General features: G+C 37.9%; 1 protein-coding gene across 1 annotated transcript in view; it reads left to right on the forward strand.

Moving 5' to 3' along the window:
• Positions 1 to 20,411: 20,411 nt before the first annotated feature.
• The window catches only part of ITPRID1 (ITPR interacting domain containing 1), a gene marked incomplete at its 5' end in the record, with an annotated part of 72,008 nt that continues 69,383 nt past the window's right edge, over positions 20,412 to 23,036 (forward strand). Inside the window, one exon of the mRNA XM_082755352.1 lies at positions 20,412 to 20,448. Within this exon, the coding sequence (XP_082611478.1) occupies positions 20,412 to 20,448 (37 nt within the window). The remainder of the gene's footprint in view (positions 20,449 to 23,036) is intronic.

Consider the following 23,036-nt stretch of genomic DNA (forward strand, 5'->3'; position numbering starts at 1 on the left):
ACACCATAATAGTTCATGAGAGAAGGAAGGTGCTTGAATGCAGACAGGCTCACAGAGAAGAGTGCAAGTAGCCAAGGCTCATGCGTTTGGTGCAGGTCTTACACAACCAACTTCCACCTCTCATTCTCTCATAAATTAGCTCTCATTCTCATGCATATGCAGTACAGTATTGTGGTTTTCCTCCTGATCTGTCACCTACCAACGAGATGTGGCTGGTGGGTGAAGGAGAGAGCATGGCAAAAGAGGGATACAGGGGTGTCATTTCAAAGAGCACAGGCTGGAAGCACACTTTCTCTCTGGGTCACTCCAGCATGTGTCTTAATGCACCTGCTGCGGCTGAGCATGCCAGAGCAGCACCTCCATCCAGGGGTGGTATGTGCAGGGGATAAGAAATATTGCCGGAAATACCGGTAGTGCAATAAAGAGGCTTACTAACACAAGGTTTCCAACTTCATCCAAGTCATACCATAAGCTTGGCAAAAAGGGTTCTGGAGAACCAGCTGGTGGTGGCTTGGCACCCTGTGGGAGCTGAGTTCCTGGTTAGTGGAGGAGCTGGCCAAATGATGAAGTAATTATGGTTACCATTGGCTTTAAAGTTCATCTCTTGTGGTTACTTCAGGGTAGATGTTTAGGTCTGAATGAGACTGAGGCTAACTGTCTTCTCCTTTTTGATGATGACTGTGGGTTGGGAATGCTTTGTTGTAGTTTAGATGAGAGGCTGTATTGAACATGAATCTCCACATGGCATTTTTTGATAGTTAAGCATTTGACTTTCATCCTCCAGAACGTGATAGTGTGGCACGTCTCATGAGAGCCAAGAGATGTGAGACTAAATATGGATGAACGTGTATTATTCTTCCTGCTTGGTGAATGTGTATTATCCTTCCTGCTTGGTACATCTTGTTGCTTATATTACATGAGAGAAGCAGCAGTTCTAGAGAGGGCAGCATTACAAATGATGTGGTAGGTCTTTGTAGAAATATGGCAGAAAGCACAAATTTGAAAGACACACAGTACAATGTTTTCCTCATGCCTCCTTCTTCTAGGAGGGAAGATAAGAGATGGTGAGGAACCATTATATCCCACCGGTAAAATAAATTAACAAGTCTTCTGTTACTCTGCCTCCTATGTATACACCTGTAGTGGCTGCAAATATTCACAGTGAAATGTTACTGTGCTGTGAAAGAAAAATAACTTGCTTTGCTTTAAATAAGCACAATGTAGAATGTAGTGCAGCTACCCAACCTGAATGTTGCATTATAAGGATGAACTAAGCTTCACAGACACATCAAAACATACAAATTACAACAGCAATGCCTGCAGATCTGTTGCTGAAGCTTTTTTTTTTTTTTTTTTTTTTTTTTTTTTTTTTTTTTCAGATTATAATCTCTACAGTTGAAAACAGGGAGCTGTTTTGGAAATGTTTGATTTGACCTAAAACTTGAGAAACTAAGTCTCATTATGATGGCAAAAACTAGCTGCAGTATGGATATTTTTATAAAGACAATGAGACATGTCAGAGTTACAACACCATTTGATTCTTCATCTCACATACTTCCATGCTGGAATGCGATGGTGGTATGGGGACTGAGGATGGGAGAAGCCCACTTTGCTGGACTTTGACCCTACAAGGATATAAATACTTTAGATTTAAATACTACTTTATAAAATATTTGGATGCAAAATCATTTTAGGAAATTCCCTTTCTATCTTAGCACCAGTTCTTCACAATAGTACTGCCATTTTTTCATTTCTGTGAAATAATCTAGGGTGGTGGGGTGTTCTTTGTTTTTGAGAAAAGAAATAAAAGGTGGTCTTGAGCATAATCACAAACACATTATCACAATAGAGAGGCTATAATTTTTGACAGAGAAGAGTGGGAATAGGTGTTTCTTGAGAGGATGCTAGAAACCTCTTCTTGAGAAAGGTCTTACACAGAAGAATTCATAGCAAGGACCTGTACTTCCTAAATCCCAAATAAAATTTTCAAAACTGGCAGGAATATAGGTGCCTGTGGCCCACTGACTTTCAATAAAAAAGAGTTTTGCTGTTGTTGTTGTTGTTTTGAAGACATCTGTTTGTTTGTTATTGTTTTGTTGTTGTTGCCATTGTTGTTTTTGTTATTATTTTTTTAACTTTATCCAGGTAGAAAACAGTGTAAGAAACCCCCACAATATATCTGATTATATTATGGTGGATAGTCGGCTGAATATTATGGTGGATAGTCGGCTGAATATGAGCCAGCAGTGTGCTCAGGTGGCCAAGAAGGCCAACGGCATCCTGGCTTGTATCAGGAACAGTGTGACCAGCAGGGCTAGGGAGGTGATCGTCCCCCTGTACTCAGCTCTGGTGAGGCCGCACCTCGAGTACTGTGTTCAGTTTTGGGCCCCTCGCTACAAGAAGGACATGGAGGTGCTTGAGCGGGTGCAGAGAAGGGCGACGAAGCTGGTGAGGGGCCTGGAGAGCAAGTCCCACGAGGAGCGGCTGAGGGAGCTGGGCTTGTTCAGCCTGGAGAAGAGGAGGCTCAGGGGCGACCTTATCGCTCTCTATAGGTACCTCAAGGGAGGCTGTAGCGAGGTGGGGGTTGGTCTATTCTCCCACGTGCCTGGTGACAGGATGAGGGGGAATGGGCTTAAGTTGAGCCAGGGGAGTTTTAGGTTAGATGTTAGGAAGAACTTCTTTACTGAAAGGGTTGTGAGGCATTGGAACAGGCTGCCCAGGGAAGTGGTGGAGTCACCATCCCTGGAAGTCTTCAAAAGACATTTAGATGTAGAGCTTAGGGATATGGTTTAGTGGGGACTGCTAGCGTTAGGTCAGAGGTTGGACTCGATGATCTTGAGGTCTCTTCCAACCTAAAAATTCTGTGATATTCAAATATATCTGAAGACTGTTTTCAGGTGAGATGTTATGGCTTAAGTTCTAGAAAGAGATAAGCAATCCAGGGCATTTGCTGTTTACAGTTGCCAGATCTGAACTCTGTATATGGTCAGCGGAGATCAGGAGTAGCCATGCTTATTCTGGTTGTCTGGAGAAGGTTGTCAGAACATGATCTTCTGTAACTACATGTGTCTGAAATCAGTTAAAAATAAAGAAATTAGATGTTTTTGGAAAGCTTCATGAGATCTGCCAAATCATGCCAGAGTAAATTCTTCAATCACTAACATATTTTAGAAAAGTTGCTACTAGTGGCTTCCCAAGAAGCAGATGGGAAATGAGCAGAAAAGGCAGGAGAACAACACATAAATGGGGAGGTAGGTGATAGCTATGTGGTGAATAAACAGAAAAAGAAAAAGCTTCCTTGGAATCTTATTCTGATGGCAGGGCTGTTTTCTTGTAGATATCTCTTGTAGGGTAAGATCCTCGTGACCAAATACAGTGAGAGTCTTAATTTGAGGGACAACTGAAGAGAGTAATCTAGTATAGAAAAAACATCATACATGTTGGTTGGACAGTAAATAAAAAGCCATCTATTTAATATAAATTTAAAGTTAACATCCCAGAATATGTCTGGGTCTTTTCTATTAGGTTTGTGACATTAATAAATAATATCTTCCCTTGAATGATAAACTTGATTATCTTGTGCATATTCTTTGTTTTTAAAAATAGATAGCACATACTGCATTTGTGAATCTTTTCTTGTTACACCCATTTATGACAGCAGGGTATGTAAGAACAGCAAAATCATTCTAGTGAGTATTAATTGGAAATTTATACGACTGTGTTTGTGTATGCAAAATATCTTCGTTGTATGGTGAAAGATAAAATGAGGAAGGCTTGGCATTCCTATGGATTTTAAGTATTTATTTCAACATACAGAAAACAAGCCTTGAATTTATAAAGATGAATATAAGCTCCAGAAACATGAATCTTAGAATTAGTTTTGGTTTAGACAGGAAGAAGAAATGTGAATATTGTCCAGAAACATCACTATTGCTCTTGAAGGTATGTGTGTCTCCATTGCAATCAGACTTTAGTCACATGTACTGTAGAAACAGTTGTTTCCCTTCACATGTTCAGCCAAGCCACATTTATGTTTTGATGTAAGTTCTGTTCATATAGATGGGATCATAATACCTATCTGAAGATAGTCTAGGAGAGCCTTCTTGTAACTGCTAGGGACTTTGGCCTTATGCATGCCTCCACAAAGCAATTGTCTTGCATGAGTAGAAAGACCAGACCTACTGTGTAGACAATGTAGGAAGTCCAGACTTGATTACCACTCAAGCTGTGATGCCTTTATAGATTGAGTTTATTCCTTAAAACATTGCAGTGGCTGAGAGAGACTTTCTGCTGGGGTGTATGGGCAGTTTACACACCTTATTTTGCCTGAGAACAAGGTCAATCAATGTTCAGAAAACATACAGGGCTTTGTTATGTACTATGTATGTCATGAACAGAATGGGGGAGTCTGGGGTCTTAATTGCTAACGGTGTTATTACTGTGAAGTTGGCTTTAAAATTTATTTACAAATCTGGTCCATTTTATTTGTGGTCTTGCTCATGAGTCTGATGCAATCATTTAATTCCTGAAACTGAGCATTCAGAGACAAACATCAAATATTGTGAAACTTGCTGAAACCATGAGATCTGGCAACACCACCTTTAAACTGGCACTACAGTTTTATGTTAATATACCTACCATGTTTTTATATACTGCTATCTACCATCAAAAAGGCTTACACTGGCATTTTCCCTGTTTTATACTTTATTTTACAGTTGACTTTAGAGAGTATTATGTAATAATGTTAGTTAAAGACCAGACTCTGAAATCCTGGCTCTTGCTGAAGAATACTTTTCTCCATCAGTAATTCCAGAAGAGTCAGGCTTTACGTGGAGAAAGCCACTAAAATCAGTGTGAGGGAACAAGAATTAATTGTCTACCAGGTTAATGTACTCCAGAACTTGAAGACCAGCTTGTGTTGCCAAATCTGCATGGTTTAATTTTTCAGTTTCTTGGCAGAGCTTTGGTTATTTCCTGTATGCCCAGAGCATGACTTTGAGGCCTAAAGGATTTGAGTAGATGATCCAATAGCATCAATGTCAATGATGTGTGATAGGATCCAAAATTGCTAAGGAAATAAAGGCTGCTTGTGCAGGATTTTTCCAGTGCTAACTTCTGTGGTTCCGGGATAATTTTATTCAAGTATCACAGTATGAGAAAAAAAATCTGCCCTGGTAATTGAAACTTTACATCAGGCAATCATTCATTTTAATATGTCAAATGCACACATTACAAGAAACTGTTGAAAAACCCAGACTGGAAAACCCCAGGCCAAACCATATACCTCAAGATTGAAACCGATTTAAATTCCAAGAATAAGTAGCTGACAAAGATAATTTTCATAGATTAACATTTTTCACCTGGGTTTTATATATCTGGAAGAAATATACACTGCATTGGTTATGCATTGATCAAACTTTTATTGTGCCAGCTGTACTTCATAGACCTGAAAAAGTGATTCAAGCAAAACAAAAGAGAACATAAAAGCACAACTGTAATGGTTTTAAATCCCAAAGAGGCAATTACAAGTTTGATTCCAGTGATGCAGCTGGACTACATTGGAAAACTAAACACTTTACACATATTAAGTAGATACGAAGGCTAGGACTAGGACTGTAAATAATAAACCCATCCTGCAGTTTTATTTGTAAAGTACAGCCCTTTTAATAAGTTAGGAAAATATAGCAGTAAAATTCACACTAATTCTTGTGTAAAATGTAGTTTAACAGAGCTGAAGTGTCGAAACGGTTGTGTGTTTTTTTGTTTGTGTTTTTTTGTTTGTTTGTTTTTAATTAAGTTGCACAATAACTAATCATTTAAATATTTAAATAAACAATTGGAAAGTGGAATAAAAGAATGTTGCAACAAGAATGAATTAGAATTCTTCAGCCTCTATATTAGGGTATATGCAATGTTTTATATTCTGAATGCTTCTTGGCCTGTTTTTGTAAAGAAAAGACCAGTAATTGTAGTACGTAATATTTGTATTTTCTCTGGAGGCTAAGAAGAAAAGGGAAGAGCAGGATAGCACAACATCTAACAAGCCATCCAAACAATGGCACAAAGATGACCTGAGGTTTGAAAGCCTTGTGATACAGATGGCAACCAGCTAGGGAGACCGGGAGGGGAAGGAGGCAAACATCCGCCCCTATACACTCTGTTCCCAAAAGCAGCATTTGCATTCAGGGTATGTGCATGGGGTCTTTGCCATCAGGTCAACTATTCCGGCATAATGTGATGTGCTGAGTATAAGCGAGTTCTGCAGGCTCCTTCAGTAGGCACCCAAGAGACATTTCTGGAGGGCAACTCATCCCACAAGGAGCTGTTTCAGGCTGAGGTGTATCAGCACTCTCCACTGAGTGCTGACAGATACTAAATGGGTGGTTTCAAATAGACATCTCCATTTTAGATGGTTGAAGTTACGTGAAATTAGTCCTTCCCTCAATATATTTTTGATCCATCTTTTCTCTTCTTCTTCTTGTGCTCTGGGCACACAGCTGAAGACAGAGCAAGCTGAGGAAATTCCTGGGCTGTTTGGAAAAGTTTTGTGCATCTCTGGAGTAAAGTCTTCCTTGTAGCTCTCTCTGGATGGAGCAGGATGTGAGGGTACTATCTGTTTGTAAAGGTCAAACACCAGAGTTTGGGCAAAAAATCTAATACATTTATTCTCCAATATTTTGGCTCTCAGAATTAGAGAAAAAATAAAATAAAATAAAATAAAATAAAATAAAATAAAATAAAATAAAATAAAATAAAATAAAATAAAATAAAATAAAATAAAATAAAATGAATCATAAAATTAAAGAAAACAGGAGGGTAAAACTTAGCAGACTGCAAGGAAGGGAAATAGGACACTCAATGAGTAAGTCTAAACCTTTTTTATTTTAACTCCTTGTTTCCTCTTTTGGAAAATTCAGGTTCACTGAAACAACAATAAAACCTGCTTGTAAGAAAGGGTCATCTTGGCTTGTTCTGAATGAATCTGAAACATTTCATGCAGGGGGTGGGTGTCTTCTTGAAATGTTCCCTTTTGTAATTTTCAAGAACAGTTTACTCTTTTATAATTCAAGCCAATATTTTCATTACAGGATTTTAGTTAATTTATAATTTAAAGAGTTAATAAGAATAAGAAAAAAATACATACATGAAATATTTTAACAATTTAATCTTAGTGACTTCTATTCATTTGTCTTTTTGAACAGCATTATTTTCCAGGTTTTGGATCTTTGCCAAAATTCAGAAATTTCTCATGTGACAGGAAAAACATTTGCTGCTTAGCTTAGTGGTTATAATCTAGAAAGATCTTTGGCTCAAAAATAGTCAATGTTGCATTGTCAAATTTTGTGTGAACTATGAATCGTGTGTTGATGCTGCTTTCCTTGGGAGCCTGGTGGGTTTGCTTCCTCTCTTCACCAGACACTGGTCTGGGAGAATAATGTTAAATATCCCCTAACGTTTTAAGAGACCTATCCTGAGAAGTACGATTCAGACTGATATTTGCAACTGCTTGGCCTTAATATCTGAGGACATCCAGAGAACATTGGCATATTCCCAGGTGGTAGAGGTGTGTGAACTGGCAGACATGGAGAGAGTTTGTTTCTGCTTTCTAAATGCATGAGTAGTGTGGCTGAAAGTGTTTCTGAATGTATTTAAAGTCTGTGATTAACACCTCTACTGACAGCAAGGGAGAAATGAGACAAGAAGCTGTAGTCACGGTCCGCAAAAATAAATGAAATCATGGGCTGAGATGTTACGAACATAGCTAGTGCCACCTATAGGTGTAAGAGATGTAACTGGTGGAGCTGTCTGCTTTGCTCTTGAGGGGCACTGGAATACCTTTTGGGTTTTGACAGTACGGATGGTTGCTTGTAATATTTGCAAGATTTGTAAATGCGTTGTATTTCTTTACTTTTTCCAGGATTTTCTGATATGGAGATGCTGTTAATATAGCTAGTGATTTGAATCCATGGAAGTGAACAGGGGGATATAGGTGATGAAAAGGGGAACGGTTGCAAAATAGTTTATTTTAGAAAACAGCAACAACAACAAAAACAGTCTATTTCATATTTTTACACTGTACCTAAAGGAGTCTAGGAAGTGTCTTGAGGTGAGGGACATGCACTTGTGTTTAGAGTCCTTTGCAGCAGGACCAGACTAGGACTGTGAGAAGAAGCTGAACTAGAGCTGACTAAGCAGGAAAAACAAAGCCATCCTTGAAAACAGACTAGGTGCACAGTGAGTTTTTAAGGAAAGTTTCAAGGGATTCTCTAGCTTTGTAGTCCTATTGCAGTTATTATTACTAATTAAAAAAGAACTTTCAGACCATATAAAATACTGGTAGAATATTGTGTTTTGCAGTTAGGTAGGAATAGTTTGAGGAACACTATAAACTTGACATCTAGCCCTTGGTACCACTCCTACTTCCAAATTTTTTCAGTGTCTATAGATTTTAAAATACATTTTTCCCCCTCTGAAATATCTAGGGTATCTAGCGGGATAACATGAAACTCAGATGTTACAGATGGTAGAGATGTTCCTTGCTCCCACTTCATGAGACCCCATAAAGTTTTGAGGCCAAACACATTGACAGTTGCAGAACCAGGTTCTGGTTCCCAAGTCAGGAGAAATATTGAGATTGTTGAACTCTCAGTGTACCCACAGGTTACATATGGAGTTAGACAAGCTCAGTGACACCACAAATGAGAACAAAAGTGATGCCAGGTGGAAAATAAAATTGATTTTATGTGCCAGGGTACACATTCAATAAAGAAAACATATATAAAGCTATCATTTTCACATCCTTTTTCAATTCTATTTATAACAATACTAATTGTTTTAAAATGTTGTGTAGAAAAGTGACTCTGAAGCTGACTTTGTCCTGTGCTGCTTGTTTTAGCATCTCCCAGCAGTTTTAAAAAAAATGTTTTGTAACGTTTCTCTTTTTATACAGCTCAGATATATTGTCATTTTTCTTCCTTGTTTCCTTCTGTCCCTATGTGAGGAATGTGACATTACTTCACATGGGATTTTTGTGTTGCCTTTCCTTGCTTCTTAGTGCTTATCCTTAGTATGTGCCATGACACTACTTTTTGGTTAGTGCTATGGTCTGATGTTCTGTTTCCATTTATTGATAAGTACCAGGATTTGTACTATGCCTCATATTGCTAGGACTAAAGATAAAATATTTTGTTTTTCTAAATCTCAGGATATCCTCCCTGTCCAATGCTTTGTGTGTTGTTGCTCTTTATTACCAATGTGAAGTGAGTTATTGCCTTTGGGGTAAGCCAGAGAAAAAACAGTGTGGCAGGCTTTTTTGTGAGCCTCCAGCTTCTTTGATCATTGTCTCTTAACTCTTTTCTCCAGTCAACAAAAGTCTGAACATTATTTTCCATGTTTCTCTATGTCTTTTAAAAACAAGTTGAACAACAGTTTTTTTGGCAATGATAAATAGATTTCTTTTGGCTTGCCAAATAAGAAAGAGGGATTCTCATATCTGTATTAAGCACAAGTGATAGTTTTAGTAGAGTTGCTGTTAATCACTGTCTGGATTTAAATGTTTGGGCAAAGATTAGCTGCCAGTACAAAGTAAATAGCTTGACTGTTTAATCAAGATCTATCATTCCTCCTGGTCAGATGCTGCATTTTTTGTTTTAAAGCCCAATATAATGGAGACACAAAGCATACTGAGAGGTCCTATTACACTATTAATAAATGGGTAATATTAAGGAAAATCCAGTTTGTACCTTGGTGCACACTCAGGAGTGGGAAGAAAAAAAAAGGGGGGGCGGGGGGAGAATCGGGGGTGAGAGGGAGAGAGAGAGAGAGAGCGCTTCATCTACAGATAGATAGGTAGGTGTGTAATTTACAGTCCTTTTGAAAATATCTGTAAAGTTGGGGTCACGACTTTCAAAAGTACAGACATTTAGTCACTAGAGGGAGACATGATCGCGTATAACCCAGAGCACGTCTTCCACCACGCAGAGATCAGTGATGAAAATTTCCCTTGCAGGGAAGCAAATGTCAACCAACTTGGAATGCTGTTACCCAAGTGAAAGGCTGCTGCTGCATTAAGCGTTTTGGGGCTGCAGGATTATGGGGCAGTGAAAGAAGCCTTCATGGACCTGCTTCATCCTCCAGGATACTATAAGCAATACCTTTCCATAAAACACATCTGGGTTGGGCTCCAGATCAGCTTTAACTGCAATGAGCAGAAGAGGCTTTGACCACATCTTTAGCTAGCACTGGCTGTGCCACGCTACTTGTCTTTCTCAAAAAAAGACACCATTTCTAAGCCCAGAGCTATGTGGCTAGTGAAGAAGAGCAGAAGGTCACCACAGAAGGCCCTGCCTCTCCTCAAGACCACTTCTACTGTCAGAAACAGAAGCGTACATTACTGGCTATTGCCACACACTGCCCAGTAGCCATCTAATCTCCCACTGCTGCCTTTGGGCTGAGCAAAGACACTGCTTGGGAAAAGCTGGTGAAGGAAGGAAGTGCAGGGAAGGCTCCTGAACCATTTGTTGGCATGGGCAGAAGACCTATTTTGTCTCTGTACAAGACCTGTAGGTCTTGTAGGGGACAATCTGTGCAACTGTTTGGCTGGAGAGAGTGGTATGCAAGGCTGGATTGACAGGGTCTCGCCCCAGTGATTTACAAGCTGAGGTGCAAACATTAGAGGCAAATTCTGTGCCCACTGGAAAGTACTTTGATCAAAGCACCAAGCCCAGTGCAAAGTCTGCACAAGTGTTATTATTCATCCAAAAAACAAAAAGAGCAAGCCAAAGGCCCTGTCCACACTGGGATCAGGATTGGGCTAGCAACAAGCGTGTTGATGCTGATAAAACCACAGGGAAACATCTCTACATCTGGAGCTTCTGTTCAGTGTTAATCCATACTGGGATGCTGTTTAATAATGTATTTAACTAGAGTACTGCAAATGTGTGGTAAATGACATTTTTTACCATTACATTAATAATAGGTGTTATTTATCCTTTATTGCCCAGAAACATTTTAGGGACCGTTGTTAATATTTCCTAGAAATAAATGTTTATGGAATCATTAACTCTGGTTTTATTGGCCATATTTCTAACAAAGCTTCTGAGTCATGCCTTCAAGTCTGCTAGGATTTGTGATCCTATTTTCTGTTTGCTTTGTACATTTTGTCTGTCTGTGTAATTTGAAAAGAGAATCGTAGAGTGTAAGATGGAGGCAAGTATTCTTTATTTTAATTAAAATGCTAACAAGAAATTATCTTATTGAATGATTGTGTTGTAACACAGCCACTTGCTCTGCCATACAGTAGTTAAGTGTGATTTGATGCTTCCTCTAGAATGCTTCCTATTCTCCAGGGTTTATACTGTAGCCAAAAAAAATCCCTTTAAGCTGTAACTTGGCACACAAATTCTCAGCTAAACTTCAGCGCTGCTTGAAACTTAAAATACAAAACTTTGTTTTCCCAAGTTCAATTTGCTTTGGGACACCACACCTGTAGTTCCATGTATTGCTTTTTTGTGGAGTAATCGAAGAGCTCAATGTCTGTTTAATATTAAAAATGAAATGCTTCTGGCATTAATTTATAAAGGGGATTCATTACTGCCAACTGAGGGAAAGTCCTATATCACAGGACAAATGAATTCTGGATGGACAAACGTATGTCAGTGCACATGAAAAAAAAAAAAAAATCCTGTTTTTATTTTTTTACCTTTTTTTTTTTTTTTTGGAAGGGCCGTCTGTTGCCCTGTCTAAATGGAAGTTTCTTACATTTGTGGAGGAATCTCCACAAAAAGGGGAAAAGCCTCTGTGTTTGACCCATGTCAGAGACAGAGGTGTCAGCTAACTGAAAATTTGGTCCGATCCAAGCAAGAGCCCTCATCTGTTCTCAAACAGCAAAGTGAATATGGAGACTGACACAAAACCAACAGTGTGGATCTAGACTTTGCTGTAGACTTTAACCAATATTTCGTCTATGATTATTTATGTTTTAATAGTTTCTTGAAGCAAGACAAAGATGTTGTTGAGCATACTGCCTGTTTCCATGCCATTGACAATGGAATCTGATGGGTCATTTAGATTTGGGTAGATCATTTGATCTTTTGATGAATACATAATATTTAGGAGAAGAGTGAAAGTTACTGTAACCTGGGGACACCAAGAAATTGAGTCTAGCATGTCTTCCACACCTAGGACCAACAGATACCTGTGCAACAAGGTTATGAAGTTGAGCAATAGATAGGTACCTAACTTTTGTTGTTGTTGTTGTTTCCAGTAAATTGTGTACCTGATTAATTTCAAGCCATTTTTGCAACATGCTTTTCCAAGGCCTTTACCACATACTTCATAGTTTCCAGATGACTGGGGAGTGTTTTCTAACAAAATTTATCTCCTTATTTTATTTACATTCACCTTTTGAATTTTCTTTACACATAAAAAATGAAAAAGACACTGTTTATTAGACAAATATATCTTTGTCTACAAGATGCCTTTGCAGAATGTTCCTTTGATAGAAACAAGGAAAAAATAGCTCTGTTACAGGAGAAAAGGAGCGTTAAAAGGTTTGGGGGTGGTAGAAGTACCAACTTACATTTGAGAACAGGAAAATAAACTCACAGGTAGAAGAATTTGCAGTCATTTAAGACAGTCAAAAGTCAGAAGGAACATTAGAAGAAAAAATAGGACCTAACACAATGGCAGAGGAAAGTGAATGTTGATAAATGCAATTCCATACAGACCTGAATTTGAAATAGCCTATCTATTTCCAAGGTTTCAAGTTAGCTTTAATACACAAGGACACTTCAGTATACCACTGAACACAACTCAGTCAGACCTAGTCAGTTTGTAATAGTAGCTCAAAGGTAGGCAAGATGTTAGCACCTTTGAAAGTTGGACTATAAAACTATGTCAATCAATTGCAGTTACAGAACAGTTGTAAACCTGGTAATGTCACCGTATGGCTCAGTGGTGTGTTGTCACTTGCAACATTGGATCAGAGATGTCCCAATACAAAAGATGCAGAACTAATTTTCTCCCTTCAGACAGCTCTTCTGTTCCTAAAACATTTGTCAAAGTCCAATGCTTGTATATTAGCATAGCCTAGGAAATCTGCTTCTGGCTGCAAAGACTCATAAACTGGTGAGGATTTCCTGGTCTACCTTTCCTGTGCCTTTGGTTATACAAAATTGTGTAGTCCAGAAGAAAGCTTGAATTATGGTTTTTACTTTACCATGAGTAAGCGATTCACTTTGTCTATTTTGAGACAGCAAGCCTCCAGTGGTTGTAAAAAGGTCCATTTCCATGTTATGTCACTGATCCTACAAGAAGCAAAGTGTTTACCTCCCTCTTCACCAAAGCAACTACTTATATGCTTGTTTTTGAGTATATAATGTCAGAGGACAATGGGGTGAACTAGCAAGCAAGGGAGTTCACTGTGTTTACATGGAAGAAGAAGGGCTTCTGAAAAATGAAGCCTGACCCTGCTCTTGGAGATTATAAAAATAACTGGCCTGAAATAAATGGAGTAACATTTATGCAAAAGTGGCTTAAGAGGAATGAAAACCTGGTCTGAAGCCTTTACTGGGTTAGTCTTTTCATACTTTTGAGAGCAGAATCAGTGAACAAGGTGAGTTAATAGTACACAAGTAAAATTGAAGCCTACAGCAATTAAATTAAAAGCTAAAAAGATTTGGAATGGTAAAACTGAATACATTTTAATTGAACATAATTCTATTGAAGACTATTAAATTACCACAGTGGAATAGAAGCACAAAAAAACATGATAATGAGTTCCTGAATGAAAATTTTAAATGGATAAACTGAAAAATTACAGGTACCCCGGTGTATGACATGCAGAGTGCTCATGATATGAGAATATGAATTATTTATATCTTCTTTAAATGTAGCATGTAAATTTGTTTTGAATTAATTTCTATTGGGAAATCACTACACAGTAAACATAACTGTCTCTTAGGGTGATGTTTTTTCTTTCTAATTATTATTTTATCATATTATTACTTGGATAGGGGAAGAAAAATTGCATATTCTGTGGCAATAAGACATTTAAGTAATGGTTATATTGAAAAAAAATGCAGTTCTTTACTTTGGGGTGAAATATACTGTAAGCTAGACAGCTGTCATGTAACTTAGGATTCATGTACTCCACTTTGATGTTTCTGTGCCGGGACAAAGAGGTTGGTGTCTCTCCTTGTTTCTCCTACAACAATATAATAAATTGGTAAACTGGTAAGGGACATAAAAGGGTCTGGCTTCTGTCCTATTAAAGTTGTACATGCAGAGGCAGGTGTCAAAACTTATGCTGAAACAATTAAGACCATAGAAATAATCTAGTGATGGAGGGAGGGATAGCTTTTTTGACTAGCCCTCACTATCTTTAGTGACATATAGAATCCTGATTTCTCAACTTTGTGAACTAAAAGGAATGAGCCACTGTTGTTATTACCTTTATTCTCATTTCTGTGTTGAACACACCCATACAAGTGTGTTCAACGGTAGGGTAAATGTATCACTTTAGGGAAATTAGGACAAACGGGTTTGTTGCAACAATTATGTTAACAATATGTTACGTATGCTTGTAGCTTGTCTATTTGTGTTCTTTTATCCAAGTGATTATTGCTTCTCCTTTGTAATACTGCTTTAAAATATTTCCAGTGGAACAATATGCATTTAAGTCTGGACTGAAGTCACTGGAGAACTAGGTCTTCCAGCTGTGTTTTGTACTCCTAATTTTAGAAAAGTTGAGGGAGAAATCTCCTTTTGGTTTCAGTGGGGCTTAGACCTTCAGGACTGCTGAAGTATCTTTGTCTAAAACTGAGTTATAAGGACTGTGGGTTTCACTGAATGGCTTGACCTTTGCAAACCTTACTGCTCATTTCTAATGACACTTTATTGATCCATCTCTCCCACCCCAGGGAATGAAAATATCTTGTGAATAACAATACATAGCAATTATTAATTTTGAGCGGTAAGCGATAGATTAAAAATATTAAATTATTTTGCTAAATATACTGCACTATTTTTTTGTTACTTGTATGTTTGACTTGCAATCCATCTGGATCTGCAACTCCTCACTAGCTGCAAACTATGTTCTGCCCATTCTCAGTCCTGTGACAATGGGAAGACAATGAGCTAAAAATGTAAAGATTTTTGTTCTTATTATTTTGGAACAACTGCTCTCCCATTTTCTGCTGTTTTCTTTTCATGGACCATTAGCAGCTTCCAAAGGCAATATCCTTTCACTGTCACACTATGCCATGGGGTGCCGTTTCAACAACTTCAGACGAGGGCATTAAGTACAATTCTGGATGAGAGTCAGAGCATAACCAAATAAAAATAATAAAGGAAAGCTTGTAAGAGCAATTTGGAATGCTGTCCTGTGCTGAATTCATTTGCAGCTTAGCAGAGAGCTACCAATCACTGGTGATCAGAGCAATACTCCGCAGCACCTTATTTAATTGTAAAGTATTTCATACCCTAAGAAACATCACTGTTCATTTGCTTTTCCTTTTTCGGTGATCATCTTAGCTGAATGCTGAGCGGTGAATCAGTGGGAGGGGAAGAAAATTCATGTTTCTAATTCAAGGAGAATAAAAATGGACTTCTTGTTGTTCCTCTCCCTTCCCCCTTGCAATTAATCTGGCGTTATGCATTTCTTAGGATAGTTAAAAAAAAAAAAAAAAAAAAAAAAGCAAAACTGGAGGGAGGAAAAAAGCCTTCATAATCCTTCAGTAAATCTCTTAATGCATAAAAGCCAAATTCTGGTACATGTTGCAGACAGGTACAAACCAATCCTCCTGGCCAGCAGCAGGACTGTGGGGCAGAAGCAATTTCCTTTAGCTTGCCTCCCAAGGAGATCGAAGGACTTTTTCTACAGGTCCTCAAACCACCCCATGCTTTCTGGAGGACTCAGGCTAACTACGCTCACTCAAATAGCCCCTAACTTGGCACTGACTGATCTAACACTGCTTTTTGAATTCAATGCCTGAACGAATAACTCATTCTTCATAGTGGGGAAAATCCATAAGGTGTACAATGAATGGGCTATTCAGAGCAGGAATCCAGGCAGCCCCTGGCTCTGGTGCTGCATTCCCTCTCTGTGCCTCTTTGGTGGTGATAGATATGCCACTTAGCAGGCACTGGTTGGAAGTGTGGTGCAGAGATCCATGTAGAGTATGTCAGCTGGAGAGCAGATCAGTCAAGAGACTTAAGCATGGGGCTGGAAGGTAGCTGGGATGGTTGCTGTCTTGGCTATGCTGATAGATCACTTTCAGCTAGGTGCTTAACATCTGTGTATTCTGCTTTCTCCTGCTGTAAAAGGCTAATCTCTCTACACACGCATATCAAAGTTTTCTCTGGAGCCAGCCTGTGTAATATCTCAACACCAACATGGAAGGTGTTGTGAGACTGCAAATGCTGCTAAAGTGCTATGAAACCGCATTGGGATAGGTGTTGCATGTTACTAATACCTCACTACCAGAGTGCTTACATTTGATTTGATCCTTATGTAAAACACAGTTTTATACTGCTTTCTGCTTCCCTGAACAGTGTTTGAGGTCCATGTCATTTTCAGGAGCTGGACTTGATGATCCTTATGGGTCCCTTTCAACTCAGAATATTCTATGATTCTCCTGAAAAGAGGAACTATTTCAGCTTGACATGATAGTCTAGACAAGGGTGTCCTTTGCTGGAATAGACTGTAAAGAAAAGGCTAGGGTAGACATTCTCTTATCTCAGTTCCATTCAATTAGTACAGATTACTAAATTGGTAATTTGATTACTGAATCTGATTACTCTGATCTGTACTGATCTGATGTGATTTTTTTTAAAAAAATAAATCTGTATTTCCAATCCCCTTCAACATCTGCAGCACCCATTGGCTCCACAGCCCCACAGCATCCACAGCCCAGCTGCATCTTATATGATAGGGAAATTCTTTCAATTAATTTTGAGTTGTCCATTGCTAGTTTTATTTTACATGCCTTGCTTCTTATGTCAGAATGCATGGCAGGTGATCACTCCCTCTTTCACGGCAGCACTCATGGCTTTATATATTTATTTATATACCCATGCCATTCTCCCATGCCAAGGTGGAAGAGTCCTACTCAATTTAGAAATTCCTCTTTGAAAAAAATGTGATACAAAAGCTGTGTCCTACATTAGAGCATTCTTGCCACCATTCCCTTTCAATTCCCTGCTTTGGCGGGGGGGTTGGACCCAATGATCTCTTGAGGTCCCTTCCAACCCCTACAATTCTGTGATTCTGTAATTCTTAGATCCTCTACATTCTTTTAAAGTAGTGGGGATGGGCTGAAAAATAAACATGTAGAAGCCCCTTTTTTTTTTTTTTTTTTTTTTTTTTTTTTTACAAATGCTATACTTGGACCTTTTGCTTGTTTTCTGTGACAACTCTGTCATCCACATGCTTGCAATGCAATTATTTCCGGTGTGGAAATAATATTGTTACTGTGACGGGGGGATATGTGAATCAATGATATCTTGGTGCTGTGTGATAGAACAAACACTTATCACCACTGTAGCACTGAGCATAAGAAGGAGCCGTCCAGACAAGCACAGCTTCCTCTCCATTCTGCCTTGTTTGCCTCTTTGTCTGCTTTATTATGCCCCACATTTTATTCGTCACCTTCGATTGTTTTCTTCTTATTGTATGTTCACTAGAAAAGCAAAAAGCCTCTCTAAAACTGCTGGACTGAAAATGAAATATAGGATGGCTGCAGGCTATGTTTTTCTTTGCTGGGAAGCACTACCATGATAATTGTTTCTACAAAAAGAAACTACTACTCTGGCAAAAAAAAAAAAAAAAAATCAAACACCCTCTGTTTGCTTGAACCTACCATAAACTATTGCTAGTAATTATAGAAGTCGACTGCACAACAGCTTAATTTGACTTAATTGGCAATTTTTTAAAGCTGCAACACAATAAAAATAGAGAACAAACTCAGTACACAGGTTCTGGAGATGTTAAATTTTACTTTAGGAAAAAGCTGTAAACCTTAATGCAATGTGTTGGTTTGAAATTTACTTCAGTTAGTAACATATTTTTCTTCTTTTCTTTTTTTTTTTTTTCTTCCATTGTGATATGAAAGTGTAGAAATATGCAGAAGTGTCTGAAAGAAGATTAATTTTTGCCTCTTGCTCTCAGTGCTAGGTTCCAGTCTGATAGAAATGTTTCACAGTGAAAGATGATGGAGAGGGAGATTATCTGCCAGCCTTATTGCTCTATTAATAGCCACAATAGGGGTATTCTCTCTCTCTTTCTCTCTCTATATTTTTATCCTTTTTTTTTTTTTTTTTTTTTTTTCTTCTCCAAACTGGTCTTAAGAAAATGGTGGTCTGCTAGAGGCACAAGTCCTCCTTGAGCTACAAATTTATCCATTGTGGATTTAACTTTAAATAGATTAGTAGTCCCCTTTAAATCAATTGAGCTTTAGTGGGTATTACAGAAAATTAAGCCATCTGTACACACTACCAGTGAGATGATTTAATTACCCAGTGTTCTGATATGGTAAGAGAACAATTTATATTAAGTCAATGTTTATTTATTTGAATGTGAGCTGAGGTTTGTATATTATAATATACAGATACTATACAACTTGATGTGATGACAATGAATTGATTTATACCTTAAGTATCTAAAGGCTGAAAATCTATGTAAAAATATAAATATTTTAAGTTTATAATATAAATAATATAATATAATATAAATATAAATATCTACGTTTAAATGTAAAGTCCGGAACTGTAAAAATTAGAGTTCAGACTTTACATTCACCACATTTCACACATTTCCTCTTCCATATGAAGCATCTAGACCCAGCTGCTTGGAGAGTTGCACTGGCTGTGGGAATCCCTCAGAGCTCTCCTAGGTCCTTCTCTAGAGAAGACGTTGTAGATGGAAGGGACTCAGGAAGGACCTAGGGCACGTTATGGCTACTGGATGTTTCCTAATAGAAGTTTTCCAACGGATAAAGTTTACTGCAGCTGCAGACAAAGAACTAATCAAAGAACTGTTCACACAATTCATAAACTCAATACTATGGATTGGTGATAATAGTATAATTTCATGATTATTTTACATATAATAACATGGATTATATTGTACTTCATAAAATAATATTATATTCCATTTAATAATATGGATCTACTCAAGACTGATATTATTTCTCTGGCATCAGAGAACAGACTATACACTTTGTCTAAAGGAGTTCAAGCTCAGGAATTATAGGTATGTGAAGCTGATTTTATGCTACGTTTGAACTTCCTTCATTCTAGAATTGGTGCACAATAAGGCTCTTTTAAGTTGCCTAGCTAGTCCCAGCTAGTAACCAGTAGGTAAGATTGCTCCCCTAATTTCTGTGATAGTGGCTGGCAGAATCATTGTTTCCTCATTATGGCTTTGTCACAATGATGGTTTGACTTGGTGGTATAAATGGTTCAAAAGTTGTCAAGAGAAACACATGAATCATTCCACTTAATGAAGAAAAATGAGTCCTACCTACGGCAGAGACTGTACAAGGTGTCCATAGTGCATATTTCCAGTGAAAAATGAGCCACACTACATATCACTTGGGCAATCCTGGAAAAAGACATTGACTACACTCCCATACTTTGCATGCTTTGTGCTTCAATGAAAGAATTATGCTGGATTGTTAGTCCTCAGTAGTTTAAGGGACTCTTAGTTTGGTTTTTGTAGGAACTCCCTACACTGATGCTGATGAATACCCTGCTGAAGTGTGGCTTAATTGTGAATCAAAGAGAAATGTGATGGGCATAGCACTGATAGGTTTGTATAAATGTTTTTGAGATATCAACTGATGCATCTAGCAGCTGAAAGCCCATAATTCCTGTACTACACATGGGACAGGGTCCGTTTTTGTAAGGAGATCTTGTAAACCAGCACAAGAGAGGAGGCTCTTTGGTTACAACCTTTCTTTCAGGTCTGCTGCCAGATCCAGGGTACGATAGTCACTCATTTTGTAGACTCTCTGTTTCATGTGACAATCCTTAAAGACAGAATGTAATTTTCTGTCACTGATGCCATCTTAAATACAGCTGTTTTAGTGGTCTGTCCTTCACTGTCCTTCCTATCCTGGTCTCAGCATTACACACACTGCAAGCAGATTATGCTGGCCGTAGAAAAATAGACTGAAAAATAACTGTAGATCTTTTTACTGCTTTATTCCTGCAGTCAAATTCCTTTTAATGACAGAGCACCAACTTATTAATAGTGGTTTTTGGTTTGTTTGTTTGTTTTGTCTTAACAGCAAACTGTTGGAGCACTTATTAATGACTGAGAGCCGAAAAGCTAGAATTCAAGTTGTCTAATGAAACTTGGCATCATGTAAAGTCTTCAGACCAGATTTAATGATGGCATTTAGGGGGCCATGGAAAAAGAACTATCTGTTGTACTGAATTCTGCAGGTAAGTTCTAACATTATGTTGAGATACATAGATGTCATTTTTATTTATTTATTTATTTGTGTGTGTGTGTGTGTGTGTGTGTTTTTAAAGCTTCATTGATTTATGGAAAAAAGAATCATTAAACTGTGGAACTAATGGTCTCATATTGTCCAGTCAGCATTTGAAACCTATGGGCAAGAATGTCCCTGTCTTCGTGGCTATAGACTTTTAAGTCAGAGCAATAACATGCTGCATGCTCTTCACACTGTTTAGAAAAGGGAGAACATTTGAGACTCTGCTGCAGCGTGAAGCTACAGGAAACTTCTATTTAAAAATGGCAGGAGCTGCCACATGATCACATGAATTTTGCAGTTAGTTTTAGCTTCCCATGATCAAGAAGAGATCACTAGCAACAGGAGAAGGAGTGGAGCTTTTAAACAGTCCTAGCCTGCATATTTATTACCTGTCAAATAGCAACAACAAAGTCATTCATCTAATGTGTTCATTGAGCACTGGAGAACTGTGCAGCTTGATTCGTGGAAGGTAACAACATGTCCCCCTGTTATGTTCTCTTATCTACTGAAATTGACTGAGGGAGAAGAGAGTGACATTCACAAAATTCTAGCTCAAGAACAGTGAGTGGAGAAGTTCCCACTTTGTGGGAACATTTTACATTACATTATTCCTGAAGCAGATGTAGATATTTTGCTGTTCTAATGAAAAGTATCTAACGGCATCTGAGAATATTATGTGATGTGGAAGTTATACAATAAAATACTAGATCTGTTGAGAACATGAAGATGCTCAGTCAAAACACTGAAAACTATGTCCTCCCCAAAGTACTTCCACAACATACAGTCAGGTGATAACTTTGACCCCAACCTAGTGGCTTAAAACTTCAAGAAAAAAATTAAAAACATTCAGGTGGGAATTTCTTTAAGATAGTCCAAACCTGGAGTATTTGCCTTATATTTATGTTAACAGCATTCTAGCTAGTAAACTGCACTCTTTGATTTCATCTAAACTGGAAGTACCACAGTGAAAAAAATAATATTAATTATACAATAACATAAAACAGAATCGTTAGTATTTCCACTTCGAGGGAGTAAAAAGGTGTGTATTTACAAGCACATAGAATTAAATGATTGTGTGAACTTTTCCAAGGCTCATTAAAGGCTATGTACAGATATATCAATTCTTATATAACCTGAGCTAGTTTGAAGTCCGTAGCTGGGATACTCCGGTTACCACACAAGCAAAACATTGTAAATTTGGATACAGAATGGCTTTGTTGTTAGTGAAGATTAGTTTATGTGCTGACTTGCATATTCTTGTATTCTTTTCCCTATTATACCTGTCTAAAAATAAATAAATAAATAAATAAATAAATTGTGTGTAAGTAGCTCCCCTAACTTAAATATTAATTTCTTTTCCATGTACATTGACATTGCCTCTGGCTAAGATAACTGCATGAAATGAGTGAGTGTGTAAGGTAGAGTGAAGAAGCTTCTGTTTTTGTGGTTTGGGGGATTTTTTTCCCCAGACATTAATGGTTTTCTTTTTTTTTCTTTTTTTTTTTTTTTTTTTAATTTCATATGGGAGTGGTGAGCATGTGCTAAGGGAAAAATGAGACCCCAAATGCAGCAAATATACAGCCCCTTTTGATTTTGTCATCAGATTTCACCTACACCTGTCAGAAAACTAGACAAATTGACTAAGAATCTCAGCTGGATTAAGTCGGTGTTCCTCTACTGTCTTCAGAGGAACCATAGCAATTATAGGTGTTGTGCTCTTTGGTGGAACTGACTTAACACAGCAGAGAATGTGGCCCCACTCTTTTATGGATAAATTATTTCAAGATGTTCAGAGCTGTACTTCCACCAGAGATTAATGGACATACCTCAGCATGATGGGAAGCATCTTGGACATCGTGTAGTCTTTTCATTCTTGTCATTGAAACATCTCTTGTTCCCCTCAAGGGACTCTCTCTCAAGAGTGATCATGATGTAGATAGTATAACTGTAACCCATGGAGGTATTATATAGGTACAAATGAAATGTAGGTAGCATACCTTCTTGACACATCATATATGATTTTGTTCTCATTTCCTGCCATATCATTCTTTTGTAACTACTTCAGAGTTAATGCTGTTTGGCGTACGAAGCTTGTCTGATTTTAACACTGAAATTTTGGCTTTCTGCCTATACTCTCTGAACTGTTGTGTTGTGGGTTGTTGTTGTTTTTCCCAACGTAATGTCTAGCAATACTAAGCACTGATCTGAATTCTTTTGGACTTAAGAAAAAGTCAATATATTGCACATGGACTTTCTCCTTATTCCTTTGACTCTACATAAAGCTTAGCATGATGTGGTTAAAATAATACATCAGAAAGAACTGGTAAAAAAAAAATCACTTGTGAGTTGTGGATCATTATTTGTTATTACCTCATTTAGAGTCCTCTAGAAAGCGAACTGCAGTTTACCATGTGTTATTATACTACTAAGGTGTTGTAAAGAACTCAGTTTTTAAAAAATGCAGAGTAGTCCACCAATAAAAGGCAGTATTTAGTTCAAATAGATATGTGCCAGAGGTATGCCCACAGTGATCAG

This window comes from Aythya marila, assembly GCF_965140915.1.
Source record: "Aythya marila genome assembly, chromosome: 2".
NCBI lineage: Eukaryota > Metazoa > Chordata > Aves > Anseriformes > Anatidae > Aythya > Aythya marila.